Here is a 14784-nt window from a genome sequence, read left to right as displayed (position 1 = left end):
TAATGCAAAGCTCCAGATCACACAAAGACAACACTCTCATGTATATAACAAACACCAACCAAACCTCTAATTAAAGAAAAGGCATGAGAGACAACTCTCACAGTTCCATCATCTCTCTCCTGATCTGTCAACAATGCGCCTAGTCTAACTAGCTAGTTTCGCCATCTTTCTTCCCTAATCTCTCCACAAATTGCCAAGTTAAACTATGAGCCGAAGCTAAACCCCCACCCCACCTACAAAAGAAAACTCGGGAGGTTCCACCTTCTACCTCCCTTTTTAGCTCATCCCTCAGTCCCTCTTCACCATCAAGCTTCCAGCTGAGCATCTGAGCCCAAAACCTTCTACCTCACCTAAGTTCATCAGCTTCACACCTTCACCTGAACTCATCTTCTCTATAGGTAAAAACATGTCATAACTTGTCAATTAAGCAATAACGATTGATTGAATCTGAAAGCTACTGCATTATTCATTATATAGTTAAAGTATCATGGTCTCAAATCAAGAAAGTTTGACTAACACATGATATAAGACTCTGTTTCTTAACCTCCTATAGCAGTTACCCCCTCATCAGATAAGGAGAAGAGAGTATTATGCTTATATGCCTGAATCATCAAGCATTTAAGCAACGAAGATGATATCAAATTTTAAGCAGTTGCTTGAGATTTTTCAGATTCCTGCTGTTGTTTCCACTGCTCTGGAGTTGCAGCTTTTGTAATAGAGAGAGCATGGATTTCCTTCATCTCCTCAGCTAGTGCACCATTAACCAGTCGGTGCCTCTCCAGCAATCTTTTGCCTTCAAATTGTTCAGTCACAATGACAATCGAGAATTTTGCACCACATCTGGAATCGAGAACAAGAATTCTATGTCAGAAAAGAGAACTAAAATGGAATGGAGCTTTAAAAGCAGTTTCGTAGTTCTGAATGCACTCCATGTATAGGAACTTACCCCCCAGATGTATCAATCACTTCCTGAAAAAAAAAGAAGGAAACAAAACAATGCTTAGGTGATTTTACTGGGCAAAAAGGAATGGAATAAATAATCATATGAAGGTTTTTGAGGTGTTTGAAAGAGAAATTAAAACACAAGAAGTAATGGCTGAGTGCTTTCGAATATCAAATGCTCGCTTAGATGGTGCATGAAATGCTCAAAGAACAGAACTAATAGCCACATGCATTTTAATGTGTGGAATTCTAATAAGCTACCCCTTCTACATCGCATTCAGGACTCCAATAATTAGAAGGTAACATCTGGTCAGAGGATTAGAAATAACCTCTCTTTTATGATTAATTAAGCAATTAATTATGTATAAGTGATTCTTAAGATAAATACTTTAAAACAGAGTAATAATGCTGGTGAAATATTTGTTCATCTGATGGCTTTGAAATGCAAAATCCTGTTAGAAGCACTAATGATTGATAAAGTTTTACAAGAAATTAAGATCATCTACATATGATTAACCATAAAATTCCTAATTTGATTCAATGGATTCACATCCCACAAATCCAAATAATGTCAATAATGCAAGAAATCTGAAGAATTGATAGCAGAAATCGCCGTAATGGTAGTGAGGAGAGAGGAGAACCATGAGGTCTCAGGTTTAAATCCTAGCGGAGGCAAAAAAAATACTGGGTGATTTCTTTCCATCTATCTAAACCTAACCTTATAAAAGATAATTGTGTGTGCTCACCTAATTCAAACCCAGAAACTACCTCATCTTAAGTTATCCACAATGAACAATGAGTAGGAAAATTCTTCTGGTTATCTAGGGTTATATAGCAGGAGGTTCAGATGGACAAGCTCTCTGCTTTTTTTCTCTTTTGGACAATTTGTACTATTGTATTAGTCCCCTGTATTTAGTTCCCATTCAATTAATTAGAATGGTTATGGTTCCTACCATCTGGGCAGAGGAAAGAAACGGAAAGAGATCAAGTTAAGCAGCATATGTATTAATCATCTAATGTAGAAGGAAAAGAAAAGATTCACATCATGGGTATTAAAGAATTCCTACAAGCAGCATACAGGAAAAGAAGGATTCACGAAAAAACAATCTCAAAAAGAGAGGAACAGATACAACGGATTAGTATAGCAAACACAACTACAATGGAATTTGGGACCAAGGCAGAGTTAACTGATCAAGTGTACAAGGAAAAGGCATGGAATTCCATATATCTCGAGTAGGAAGTACAAGCAAGAGCGTCAATATGCTAGTCCAAATGTGCATATAACAATCTGTAAGCAGATGATGAAAAACAACTATATTCAGTTAATAAACAACGGACAACTATCGCAAAGAATGATAATAGACAAATAACTATAACATGCCCAAGAAGTACTGAGGTGACGGAACACATTTGTGGCTTTTCTAGATCAAAGTACAAATTATTTATTCCATGTGAAATTCCTCTTCTCCAATTTACAACTGATCAGTGTCTGCTGCTTATGAGGGACAGGATATTAACTTCAAGATGCTTGCCTCATAAGCCTACATTCAGTTCTAATCTCCTAATTATGCTCACTGCAAACTCATACCTTTGTTCCTTAAACCTGACATAGCTATAAGATCTTTCCTTTCGCACTCATTATTCTTTTCTATTTTACAAAGTGTGGTTGAAACGATAATGCTTCAAAATAAAATGTTCTTGGAGCTTTAATCATGTAGCACCTTTTATGTTTACAGATTGGCATACTACAACACTTAATCAGATACAGTAAAGAAGGGTAACGACCTACATGACAAACGTCTCTCTTATTGACATAAAGAATAGGTAATTCATATATGTACATTCTATGTATTCCCAGAGGCAGATCCAAGATTTAAACTTAATGGATTCAACCTTTAAGGAATTACTACTGAACTCATTATACTTCTAATATTATGAGTTCAGATCTAATATTTGTTGAACTTTAGTGGGTTTTCCGTGGTGAAACTACTGGATTCAAAAGAACCTGTTGTCGAAGAGTTGCATCCGCCACTGTATTCCCAGAAAAAGAGAAACTCTCTCAGGTTCCTCAAAGATTTAAGTTTCTCTCAGTTAGACCTTGATATACCTGAAATCTTAGTATGCTGGGATATGCTCTTAAGATAAGGTGTTATTCAAGCACTTTTTCAGTACACACTCCACCAACAAGTTCAGCTCATCTTTTAGAAAATCATTTCAACGTTAAATGTTTTAACTCTCTTCATTTCCGAGACAGGCAATTTGTGACTAGCGATCACAACCAGGAAACCCTCTCATACTCAGAGAAATTTCACTACAAATGCGCTATAGCTCACCTGCCTTCCCTAACTTCAAGCAAATGTACCAGGGAATGTACCAAATTAGTAGTACAGGGGATACCATTTTATAGTTTTCCGCATTTCCAAGAATTTAGCTGCAGTCTAAAATTAGGAAGATACCTAGTAGAAAACATAGTTAAACGAATTTGTGAAGTAACGAGTAGATACCAAAGTCATTCTCCATGGATGGCTTTGTCCTTCTCACATGCTACTTATGCTAACCAAAAAACGAAGTAAGCTAAACAACCTCAGAAGTTTTTTACATAATTCAACACTTCGAAATCCAATTCCATGCCTAATTCCTCACCCGACTCTAACACACTTCCCACGCAGATTCCCACATGTGGCAGTTTTCCCCTGGTTGTTGCAACAGAACTCTTAAAATATTTACACAACCAATTAAATGAATTTCTTTTTAATAATAGTGTTGCCTTGGCCAAGTTGTTCGTTGTCCTGGCCAACTTGCATGCACTAGACTATTCCACAAGGTACCTAACCTCCCACCAGCACATACGGGTAACTCTTGCCACCAAGGCTTAGGCAGATGGGAAGAAATAAATCACCTAACCTTTTTGTCTCCACTGAGATTTGAACCCTAGTCTCAATGATTTTCACCCACACCATCGACCACTGGGTCACACACTTGGGTGCAATACCAACTAATGGAAATTCACACCTTTAACCAAATAGCAGTAAAGAGAATACTAATATACAAGCTTGATGGAATTTGAACCTAAAACCTCTTGGTCTCATCGCTTCCACCTCAAACATTAGGCCAAGATGAAAATTGGCTATCATCTATTTCTAGTGTTTGAAATTACAGTTTATATGCCAAAGTGAAACCCTACAAAATTTGGATTGCAAAGTGGCAAATCCCACAAATATCAACTTCCTAGTGCAGAACCCCAAGCAAAGCAGATTATAAGTTAACGAGGGCACTGCTTCATGATTAAATCCACTAACAATTCAAACAAAACAAATAATCCCAGAAACACTTATTCCTGAGACTTTTGCTAACAAATAACGGCTTCCAACATCAACAGCCAAATACAAACAACAACAACAACCTAGTATAATCCCACAAGTGGGGTCAGGGGAGGGTAGTATGTACAAACAACAAAAACTTCAAAATTATTTTCATATCAGATATTTAGTGAAAAACACCTAGGTGAACGGAGTTACTCGGTATCTATGTTGGTTGGAGATAGCAGGTACATCGTGGAATTAGTCGAGGTGTGCACAAGCTAGCTCCAACACCACAATTATCAAAAAAAAAAGATTCATTTTTTTTAAATACTCAATTCCTTACTACATAATCACTCATCTAAAACTTAAAAATGTTTTGGACCTATTTTTGCATAATCATGTTTTATGTATACTGCAAAATTTGTGCATTTGGGAAAATTCACATTAGAAGGCAGTATCCCGTATTCTCACTTACTTCAAATATCACTCGACAAATCATTTTATTTGACTGGTAAATTCAAACAAGAGAAAACCCAAGAGCAATTCACTAGGTTTTAACAAACTCTTAACACTATTATAACCGCAAGTGCCTGTTTAGTTGAGATTTCCTGTTATAACTAGTAGGTAGCTCAATAAATTGAAAGAACACACAAAATGCATGAGGTTTAAAAATAAAAATAAAAAATAAAAAATAAAAACACCATAATATATACGAGTAAATGCAGAAAAAAGAGAGATTTTTACCAGATGAGAAGGGTTTAGCTTTGCCGTTAATGAAGATTCAACCTGCTCCTTTGTCACCCCCATTATCCAACCCTCTCTACTTACAGTTACAACTTACACCGCTTTGGTTTGCCTTTGCCCTTCTTTGTGGTTTTTTCTTTAATTAGAGGGAATTGCAAAAGATCTTTTTGGCTGTTCACTCCCCCACTAAAATATTATTAGTATTCTTTTGGCAAGTTAAATATTATTACTAGATCGTAAATACATAATAGAGTTTGGAGTAGAAAGGTCAAATGTTCTGACTTATATTGTTTTTTTACTATAAGTTCTAAAAATTACTACATATTCAAAAAGTAGGTAAATAATATACTATAAACACACAATCCTTTAAAAGTGAAAAAATAGTTAAATGTCGTATGAGAAAATTATCTTTTGAAGAAGAAAAAAATTAACTTTCTAAAGAGTAATGATATCTGCAAAATAAGACCAATGTTTTTATGAAATAAGTAGTAGTTTGTTAAAAGGGAAACTGAAAATGTTGAAAGAGAAAAAAAAAAGTTGAATAAGAAACATAACCATTTCTTCTTCTATATTAATTGTTTATTGTTTTAAAGGACAATTTTGCTAAAGAATTGAAAACCCAAACTTAGGGCAAACGAGGTCATATAGTCAAACTTCTGTCAACTGCCAAGACAAACTAAAAGAAGAAAATTCGCTTCAAATTAGCTTCTATATGGGGGGGAGAGCAAGGAAAGTGACCCATTATTCGAAAAATATAGGGAATTTTTGACCGTGGCATAACGCATATATCCCGACTGGAATCTAATTCGAATAAAATGAATCAGAATGAAAAGAGGGAAGAAAAAAAAAATAAGAGTTAACGGAGAGCAGAAACAGCAGAAATCCCCCAACCTTTACACACTCAACGCAACACACTTGTGTCACGTAGCAAAAATAGTATATATCGGACACACTCTAAAAGGTAAAGTGTATAAAGTTATTTTCGTGTCCGCAAATAGTGTATAACAAGAATTTAATCCATAAATGAGGTGATAACTTATGTATTTTGCTTGGCTTTTTTCTTCTTCGAACTACTCAATTCCACCACATTTTCAAGGCTCTTTGTCACACCTTCTTTTTGCGCGCCCACCTCAAAGGGTAAAATGCGCGAGAGAGTTTTTTCAATTTAAGTGACAATATTCGAAATGAGATTATTTATTTAATTCAGAGTCGCCACTTGGGAAAGGTTTGGCTTTTGGTGTCCCAAGTCACCGGTTTATCTTGAATCCCAAATCGAGGAAAATATTCGACTTTCCAAATGAAGTCTGCAAACCAGAAATTCTAAGTAAGGAATTCTGTTGACCCGAGGGAAGGTGTTAGGCACCCTCGAATCCCGTGGTTCTAGCACGGTCGCTTAAATTGTTATAATGGTTAAATATCTGATTTAAATACATATTGTGACTTATGTGCTTTTATTAAGTTTAAACCGCTTTTATTATTATCATTAATTTTTTATAGAATTGCAACGTCGTGAAAATGCATCTCGAACCACGTCACAATCAATGCACCCGTAGTTGTTAACACATTTCGACTTCGTTGAGATTTGAATTTGGGTCACATAAATGCGCACCCGAATTTAAGAATGTAATTTAATTAAGTCGCGCCTAAAGAGTTTAACACGTTATTATCTTTGGGGAAGGCAGTGAAATTCACTAAACAGTCCATCCCAAATTCTAAGTATTTATTATGATCAATTATTGAGGGCCCCGCAATTTGCATTTTTATTTGGCGAGGCTCGTCTCATTATTTTTTAAAAGGATAATCTTAGCATGACTATATTTTCTATTTTTTGTTTTCTAAAATAAATGAAGATAAGGTCCTACTTTATTTACATACTTTCGAGTTATTATGGTTAAGTTTCAAAAGTGAGTTGTTTAAGGAGTTTGCATGGCAACACATAGAACATTCTACATACAGACAGTAAAAGAAGGAAAAGACTACATTAAATTACAACTTCAAATCTTTCTCATTTGTTTGCATTCATGCCTCGAGTGGCTTACAAGATGAACCAGTGTATCAGTTTGTGTACCTGGTATTTGGGAAAGCAAGGAAAGAAGATGAAGATCAGTAGAAGCAGCAGTAGTGTAAATACACAGCAACAACAGCAACCCAACAGCAACAAATTCGAATCAGATTCAAGGCCCAGAAAACTTTGAGGAAAAACCGAACAACTCAATAGAATAAACCCAAAAGTTTGTAAGCAAGCTAAACAGCAACAAACCACGCGTGTATTAAACCCGAGACTAAACTCGCTTCTCCCTTTGTTTTTTTGTTTTTGTTTTTTTTAACTCTCTAACACTCTTGGGATTTTCGGAATGTCTTCCTCTCTCAAATTAATACTCAAAAATCTTTCAAGTTCAGTCTAAGTTTTTTCTCTCAAGTCTTAGTCTTTTTTTGTTCAAGTCCTAATGACTCCATTTATAGCAAGACTCTTGTCTTGAATCCCCAACCCCAAATATTCCCTCAATTACATGCTTTGTCCCCACTACTTAATATTTTCTTTATTTTAAACCCTTGCCCTTCATGCCTATATGTTTTGTCCCTCACTACATTAAATAAATATATCAACCCCAACCCATTACATCTTGTCCCCCATGCCTAACATAAACAATTACAATATTCCCCCCCCCACTACATTATGTCTTGTCCCCTACTATATTAAACAATTATATTAACTCCACCCCATTACATCTTGTCCCCCATGCTTAACATAAAAAATTATTCAAAATGTTCAATTCTAAAACTACCCCTCCGACCTTATTGCAATTACCATTTTACCCCTGAACGTACTGCAATTTACCAAACTACCCCATCAGCTATAACCAATTCACCTAATCAATCTCAACCAAAATATAGCAAATATGACCAATTTCTAAACAAATTCAACAACAAATCACATGAACACAAATTGAACAACATCAAATTAATGTGAATAAATTAACCATATTGGGAACCAATCCTGGTTAACTTAGACCAAAAATGAATGAGCAAAAAAGACAACAATATTAACAACAAAGATACATGATTCAAACTAAATCAACAAGTCAAAAACCAAAACAAACTCAAATTAAATTACTGGATGAACTTCAAACAAAGAATAAACATGCATTAAAATCTATTTTAAACAACAAAACATGATGGATTCAAACAACAACAAAACGATTTAACAATTTCTGAAAAAATACATAACAACACATGAAACAAACTGAAGAAATAATTAATTAAACTTCAATTTGAATCTAACAACATTAAACTAACAATTTCACATGAACAAACTGAAAAATTAACAAAACAATGAACACGAACAAAACAAAAATCAAACACTTAACGATTTTAGATTTGAGAATATCAAAAACAAAACACGGACAAAAGTGAAACTCAAAATCCACTAATCGGATCGAAACGACGAACAACGACTGACCAACGACAAACTCGAACTAGGTACGGACTGTTTTGACGACCCCAACCAAAACTCGAACAAACGACGACGAAGACGATCCTAAGAAGCAACTGAAGGAGGTGAAGCAGAAGACATAACCATGGCAGCGATGAAGCAGTAGCGGTGGGAATTGGTTTTGAACGTGATGGACGACGGGGCAGCAGCAACGCAGCTGAAGCAGGCTGGGAAACGACTGAAGAAGATGAAGCACAGTCTTGAAGCAGCCATAGATGTCGAGCTCAAGCTCGAGCTTGACGAAGAACGAAGAAGATGAAGCAGAAACAGAACGGCTTGGCCATGGAAGTCGCTGCTGGTGGAGCTCGACGGAGCAGCAGCAGCAACACTGCTGGAGCAGCCATGGCTGCTCGTCGTAGCTGGACGCGGGCAGCAGCAGCGACGAGGAAGCAACAGCGACGAGGAAGCAGCAGCGACGAGGGTCGTTTGGACGCGACGACGATGGTGGAGCTGCTGGGAGACATTACTGCTCGTTCATGGCTGCTTGGGGCTGTTTGAGGTCGTCCATGGGTGGACGTGGTGGAGAAGACGACGAAGAAAAAGGCAGGGTGCTAGGGTGCTGTTCGTCGAGGAAGGCAGCCATGGGAGCTCGAGCTCGAGCTCGACGACGAAGAAGAAAGCAGCCTGTTTGGCTTTTGGTTTGGAGCTGTGTGTGTGTGTGTTTGTGTCGAAGAAGATGATGCAAGGGCAGCCATGGATGGGGCGTGAGGAAGCTTTGGAGAAGATGGAGAGAAAAGAGGGGGGGCGGACCTCTTTAGGTTTTTTAGGTTTTTTTATTTTGTAAAATGTAAGATAGGGGGGTGTTGGGTATTTGGGTTATGGACTGGGTCGACCCGGTTTGAAATGGACCGGGTCGTAGGGGAAGGTTGGGCATTTTTGGGCTTGTGGTTTACAATTGAAGAAGTGGCCCAATCCGATTTTTCCTTGTATTTTTTCTCTCTTTTCTTCTTTTATTTTTCTAAAACTAAATCCTAAAAATCATTAAATTATTATTAAGTTATAAAAGTGCAAATTAACTCCCAATAACAATTAACGCACAATTAAGTAATAATTAAGCATAAAATTGTACATTTGGACATTAAATGCTAAAAATGCAAAAGATGCCTATTTTTGTAATTTTCAATTTTTGTAAAACAAACTTAATTAGTAAACAATTGTAGAATTAAATCCTACATGCAAAATGCGACATATTTTTGTATTTTTTATTAATTTAACAAATAAACATGCACAGACAAATACAAATAATTATCCAAAAATGTCACAAAAATTCTCAAAATTGCACACCAAGGAAAATCATTTTATTTTGAATTTTTTGGGAGTAATTCTTTCATAGGGCAAAAATCACGTGCTTACAGCTGCCCCTCTTTGCCCGAAGACACGAAGGGTTTTCGTGCAAAGATAAAGTGAGCGATTTTTGCCCATCCGAGTACTCCGTGTGAAGCATTTTTTGAAAAAGATTTAACCGAACCTTTGCTTCAAAGGTTTCCTACATATCCCTGGCTAAAGGGGAATCAGGTTAACGTAGTTCGGGAAGTTTCGGTAGCTGGGACTACCATGGGATTGCAATGCTTGTTGTTACTGCTGTTGCTGTTGCCACTACCGCTTTACTGACCTCCTTATTACAACCAAAGGAAATTGAAACTGAACTAACTACTTATGTCTGTCAACCGCTAGTTACAAGATTCCTATCTATAATTCTTTTGCAGCTTGATCTTGGGTCTTAGCTGATTCTGCTTGTAGACTTCGATCCGAATCTTGATGCTCGCAAGTTGTAGGTGCTTGTTTATTTCTGCAGTATTGAGTGAAACGCGATTGGCGGAGCTCAGGAATTTGATCCAATTTTTGAGCGACCTGCCCTTTGTTTGTTCCAATATGTGGGAACATCTTCTTTTTTTTGTTCTTTTCTTCTTTTCTTTATTCTGGATTGAGACTCATCCCGTAGGTCGTCTCGATCCATGCACCTCAGGGTCAGACCTGCTGAGACAACAAAACAAACGAACGAATTTTTTCTGCCCCAGTTTCACTAGGAAAATTTCATGAGTTAATTGCCATAATAATCTATAGGATTGATGAGGGGATGGGACAACTCTAGTCTAAAAAGCGCAACTCAGGGATTGGAGCCCTAATGTCGCAAAAGGTAAAAATGCGCAACTCAGGGATTGGAGCCCTAATGCTGGCTAAAGGAAAGTTGCTCAACTCAGGGATTGGAGCCCTAATGCTGGCTAAAGGAAAAACATTCGACTCAGGGATTGGAACCTTAATGTCGGCTAAACAGGAAAAATGCTCAGTTCAGGGATTGGAGCCCTAATGCTGGCTAACAGAAAAAATGCTCAGTTCAGGGATTGGAGCCCTAATGCTGGCTAAATGGAAAAGTACTCAACTCAGGGATTGGAGCCCTAATGTCGGCTAACAGAAAAAATGCTCAGTTCAGGGATTGGAGCCCTAATGCTGGCTAACAGAAAAAACGCTCAGTTCAGGGATTGGAGCCCTAATGCTGGCTAAAACAAAATGCTCAACTCAGGGATTGGAGCCCTAGTGTCGGCTAAATGGAAAGCGCTCAACTCAGGGATTGGAGCCCTAATGTCTGCTAACAGGAAAACGCTCAACTCAGGGATTGGAGCCCTAATGTCGGCTAGCATAAAAAAATGCTCAGTTCAGGGGTTGGAGCCCTAATGTTGGCTAACAAAAAAACGCTCAGTTCAGGGATTGGAGCCCTAATGCTGGCTACAAAAATGCTCAACTCAGGGATTGGAGCCCTAATGTCGGCTAACAGAAAAATGCTCAGTTCAGGGATTGGAGCCCTAATGCTGGCTAAATGGAAAAGTTCTCAACTCAGGGATTGGAGCCCTAATGTCGGCTAACAGAAAAAATGCTCAGTTCAGGGATTGGAGCCCTAATGCTAGCTAACAGAAAAACACTCAGTTCAGGTATTGGAGCCCTAATGCTGGCTAAAACAAAATGCTCAACTCAGGGATTGGAGCCCTAGTGTCGGCTAAATGGAAAAGTGCTCAACTCAGGGATTGGAGCCCTAATATCGGCTAGCAGAAAAAATGCTCAGTTCAGGGATTGGAGCCCTAATGCTGGCTAACAGAAAAACGCTCAGTTCAGGGATTGGAGCCCTAATGCTTGCTACAAAAATGCTCAACTCAGGGATTGGAGCCCTAATGTCGGCTAACAGAAAAATGCTCAGTTCAGAGATTGGAGCCCTAATGCTGGTTAAATGGAAAAGTGCTCAACTCAGGGATTGGAGCCCTAATGTCGGCTAACAGAAAAACGCCCAGTTCAGGGATTGGAGCCCTAATGCTGGCTAAATGGAAAAGTGCTCAACTCAGGGATTGGAGCCCTAATGTCGGCTTAACAGAAAAATGCTCAGTTCAGGGATTAGAGCCCTAATGCTGGCTAAATAGAAAAACGCTCAACTCAGGGATTGGAGCCCTAATGTCGGCTTAACAGAAAAAAGCTCAACTCAGGGGTTGGAGCCCTAATGTTAGGAGGATTTCCAGGTTATGCCGGAAAACTGACCGGGTTATGCCGGGAGAAAAGGAAAAAAGGGCTTCTGGGTTATGCCAGGGAGCTTCAAGGGTTATGCCGTGAAGAAAAGAGGTCCTCGGGTTATGCCGGAAAAGGGCAAGAGTCCTCGGGTTATGCCGGGGAAGTCATCGGGTTATGCCGGAAAAGGGAAAGAGTCTTTGGGTTATGCTGGGGAAGTCATCGGGTTATGCCGAAAAAGAGTCCTCGGGTTATGCCGGGGAAGTCATCAGGTTATGCCGAAAAAAGGAAAGAGTCATCGGGTTATGCCGGGGAAGTCATCGGGTTATACCGAAAAAGGAAAAGAGTCCTCGGGTTATGCCGGGGATTTGGATAGAAAAAGCTCCTTGGGTTATGCCAGGGAGATCCGTGGTTTATACCGGGATAGTTGAGGAATGAGGTCCTATGCTACCATGATTTGTTTTTCTTTTGGGATTTTCATTTTTATTTCTTGTCTTCTTTCTTTTCTTTGGTTTTCCTTTTTTATTTCCTTTTATTTATCAAAATGCATGAAAGAATTCTGGGGAAACTTCCTTTTGGTCGTTTTCCTGCTGTAAAGCTGTTTCAATGCTCGCGCATTTCATTTCTTTTTGGGCTACACCTGCTTCTTGCACGGTTGCTTTGGATCGCACCTGTCTCAATTTTCCTAAACAAAGAAAAATTGTCAGTTTGAAAATGGTGGTTGGTTCGGTGGCCTTGATCGTTCCAATTGCTTGGTCTCGGCCTAATTCCTGTTGAGAAACTCTGCCATTGATTGGATTCACAGGCGACCCCTTTTAAACTGATCAGACTCGCATTTCCGGATTTTGAGATGATTTGCCCGTGTAAGGCTTTGGTTCTTTCATCCCATTCTGCTTGGGGATTCTTTACGAGGCCAACTCAGTGGGGATTTTTATTAGGGAGACTCTGTGGGGATTTGTACAAGGCAGACTCGTTGGGGATTTGCTGGGGCAGACTCTTTGGGGGATTGTACAAGGGGAGACTCTGTGGGGATTTTTACAAAGGGAGACCCTGTGGGGATTTGTACAAAGGGAGACCCTCTGGGGATTTGCCGGTTCTTTCCTTTTTTTTTTGGGGTGCATTAGGGAATTTTTGATCCTCAAACCTAACTGCAATGGCTAGTCGCGTGGGACTTAACCTTTCCAACTTTATTTTGCCTTTGTAGGCCTTTCTTTTCTGTCTTTTTTCTTCCAACTTCAATTTTAGAGCATTTGGGGGTACCTTGGTTTCTTCAACTTCGCTGAGGCGATTAGCCACGTGAAACTCAACCCTTTCAACTTCAATTGCCTTTATAAGCGCTTTAATTTGATTTTCTCCTTCCAAGAGTTTTGATTCCTGAGCATCGGCTGCCATGGCCAGTCGAGGTCGTCTTGATGCACCTGCTGAGGCTGGGTGCCTTTTGCACATTAGCGTGTATCAAATGAAAGCCCTGTAAATCAGTCTTGCCATCCTTTCTTTGTCTTGGTTTTGGAAGAGTGTTAGACTAAAAGGATCCAAAAGAGAAACAAATAATTGAATGGAGAATGAGTTTAAAACTAGAAGTGTCCCTTTCGGGGAAAGTAGAGAAGGACTTATCTGGAGTACATGCGGACTTCAATGAACATGACATGCCTTTTGGACTGGATGCCTGACCTGTGTAAACCGTCCGACTCTCAAAAATTCATCACTATTTTGCCTTGAATACCGAGGAACCTTGCCAGGACTTTGTTGATGCTGATGGCTGTGAGGATCTTATTTTCGATCATGGGCGCCTTTTGTGGGTTTTCACGAGCTGGCATTTTTCATTTTATTTCTTACCATCTCCTTATAGTGCCCGTGTGGGTGTTCACTAACAAGACTTCTCATTTTGATTTTCTCTGCATACCGTCGCCTTACGGTGCCCGTGTGGGTTTTCACCAATAAGACTCTCTCATTTTATTCTTCTCATTTTGTTGTATCAGATCCAAATAACTCCATCCTCCCATTTTGAACCAATTTGCCGATTGATCAGAAGGACTTGAACAAGGTTTGGGGTGAAAAGAATTTGGATTGAACTACAACTTTGGAACCCTTTGGGCGGGATCATTGCCGAACCATTATAACTTCTGCCCCAGTTTCACTTTTGGGGGACTTCTTGGATTTTTGTTTTGGTGTGACTTAACCCCAAGGAGAGATTGTCTACGTATCCTTTCGGAATCAAGTCAAACGTAGTTCAGGCAACTTTTGTTTTTGGATTTTTTTTTTGTTTTTCTGATTTGCTTTGTTTTTCACTTCCCTTCCCTTTTTTTTAATTTTCATTATCTTTTTTTTGTATATATATTTTCTTATTTTTCCAATTCTTTCTTCTTCTTTTTTTCATTTCAATTTCTTTTTTTTCATTTTATTTTCAATAATATTTTCAGGTTCCAAAGGGGGTAATCAAAGAAGAGTAACCTGCTCAAATGGGTTTGCAAAGGGTTGATAGTATTTGGGTAGCGAGAATGAAAGCCTTCGTCATCTCAACCGAAAAAGATTTTATTATATAAAGGATCCAACATAGTACCTTTTGACTGCATTTGCATTGACAGTTATTTCAAGGACATTTCCTTAGATGTGTCCCAAGTACAACACACTCTTTTTGGCAGTACTCTTGTTGTAATGTATGGACCTTTCCAATTTCGGGAATCAATTTTCCTTCAGTTGTTCCAACTCTTTGTCTTGTTTCCTTAAGCTATTCTTCATTGCGACCCAATTCTTGATTCATTATTTCGAGGTCTGACAGAGTTTTAAGATCCGGGCATGAAGTCCGCAAGCATG

General features: G+C 38.6%; 1 protein-coding gene across 2 annotated transcripts; it reads right to left on the bottom strand.

The window, feature by feature from the left end:
* Positions 1 to 441: 441 nt before the first annotated feature.
* On the bottom strand, positions 442 to 5203 carry LOC104212109 (protein BOLA2). 2 transcript variants are annotated; one of them, XM_009761296.2, is made up of 3 exons: positions 4989 to 5203; positions 947 to 969; positions 442 to 840 (listed from the first exon to the last, which is right to left on the bottom strand). In XM_009761296.2, exons 1-3 carry the CDS (start codon positions 5049 to 5051, stop codon positions 645 to 647), a joined length of 282 nt encoding a protein of 93 aa, XP_009759598.1. In that variant the 5' UTR covers positions 5052 to 5203; the 3' UTR covers positions 442 to 644. The 2 variants fall into 2 exon arrangements, with proteins under 2 accessions (XP_009759598.1, XP_070030798.1); XM_070174697.1 differs by lacking the exon at positions 4989 to 5203 and adding an exon at positions 2531 to 2567 and having other exon boundaries at positions 947 to 1013.
* Between the last annotated feature and the right edge of the window lie 9581 nt (positions 5204 to 14784).

The sequence above is a fragment of the Nicotiana sylvestris genome, chromosome 5 (genome assembly GCF_000393655.2).
Source record: "Nicotiana sylvestris chromosome 5, ASM39365v2, whole genome shotgun sequence".
In the NCBI taxonomy this organism is placed as follows: domain Eukaryota; kingdom Viridiplantae; phylum Streptophyta; class Magnoliopsida; order Solanales; family Solanaceae; genus Nicotiana; species Nicotiana sylvestris.
The sequence above is the reverse complement of the archived record's forward strand: the minus strand, read 5'-3'. Positions and strand labels throughout refer to the sequence as shown.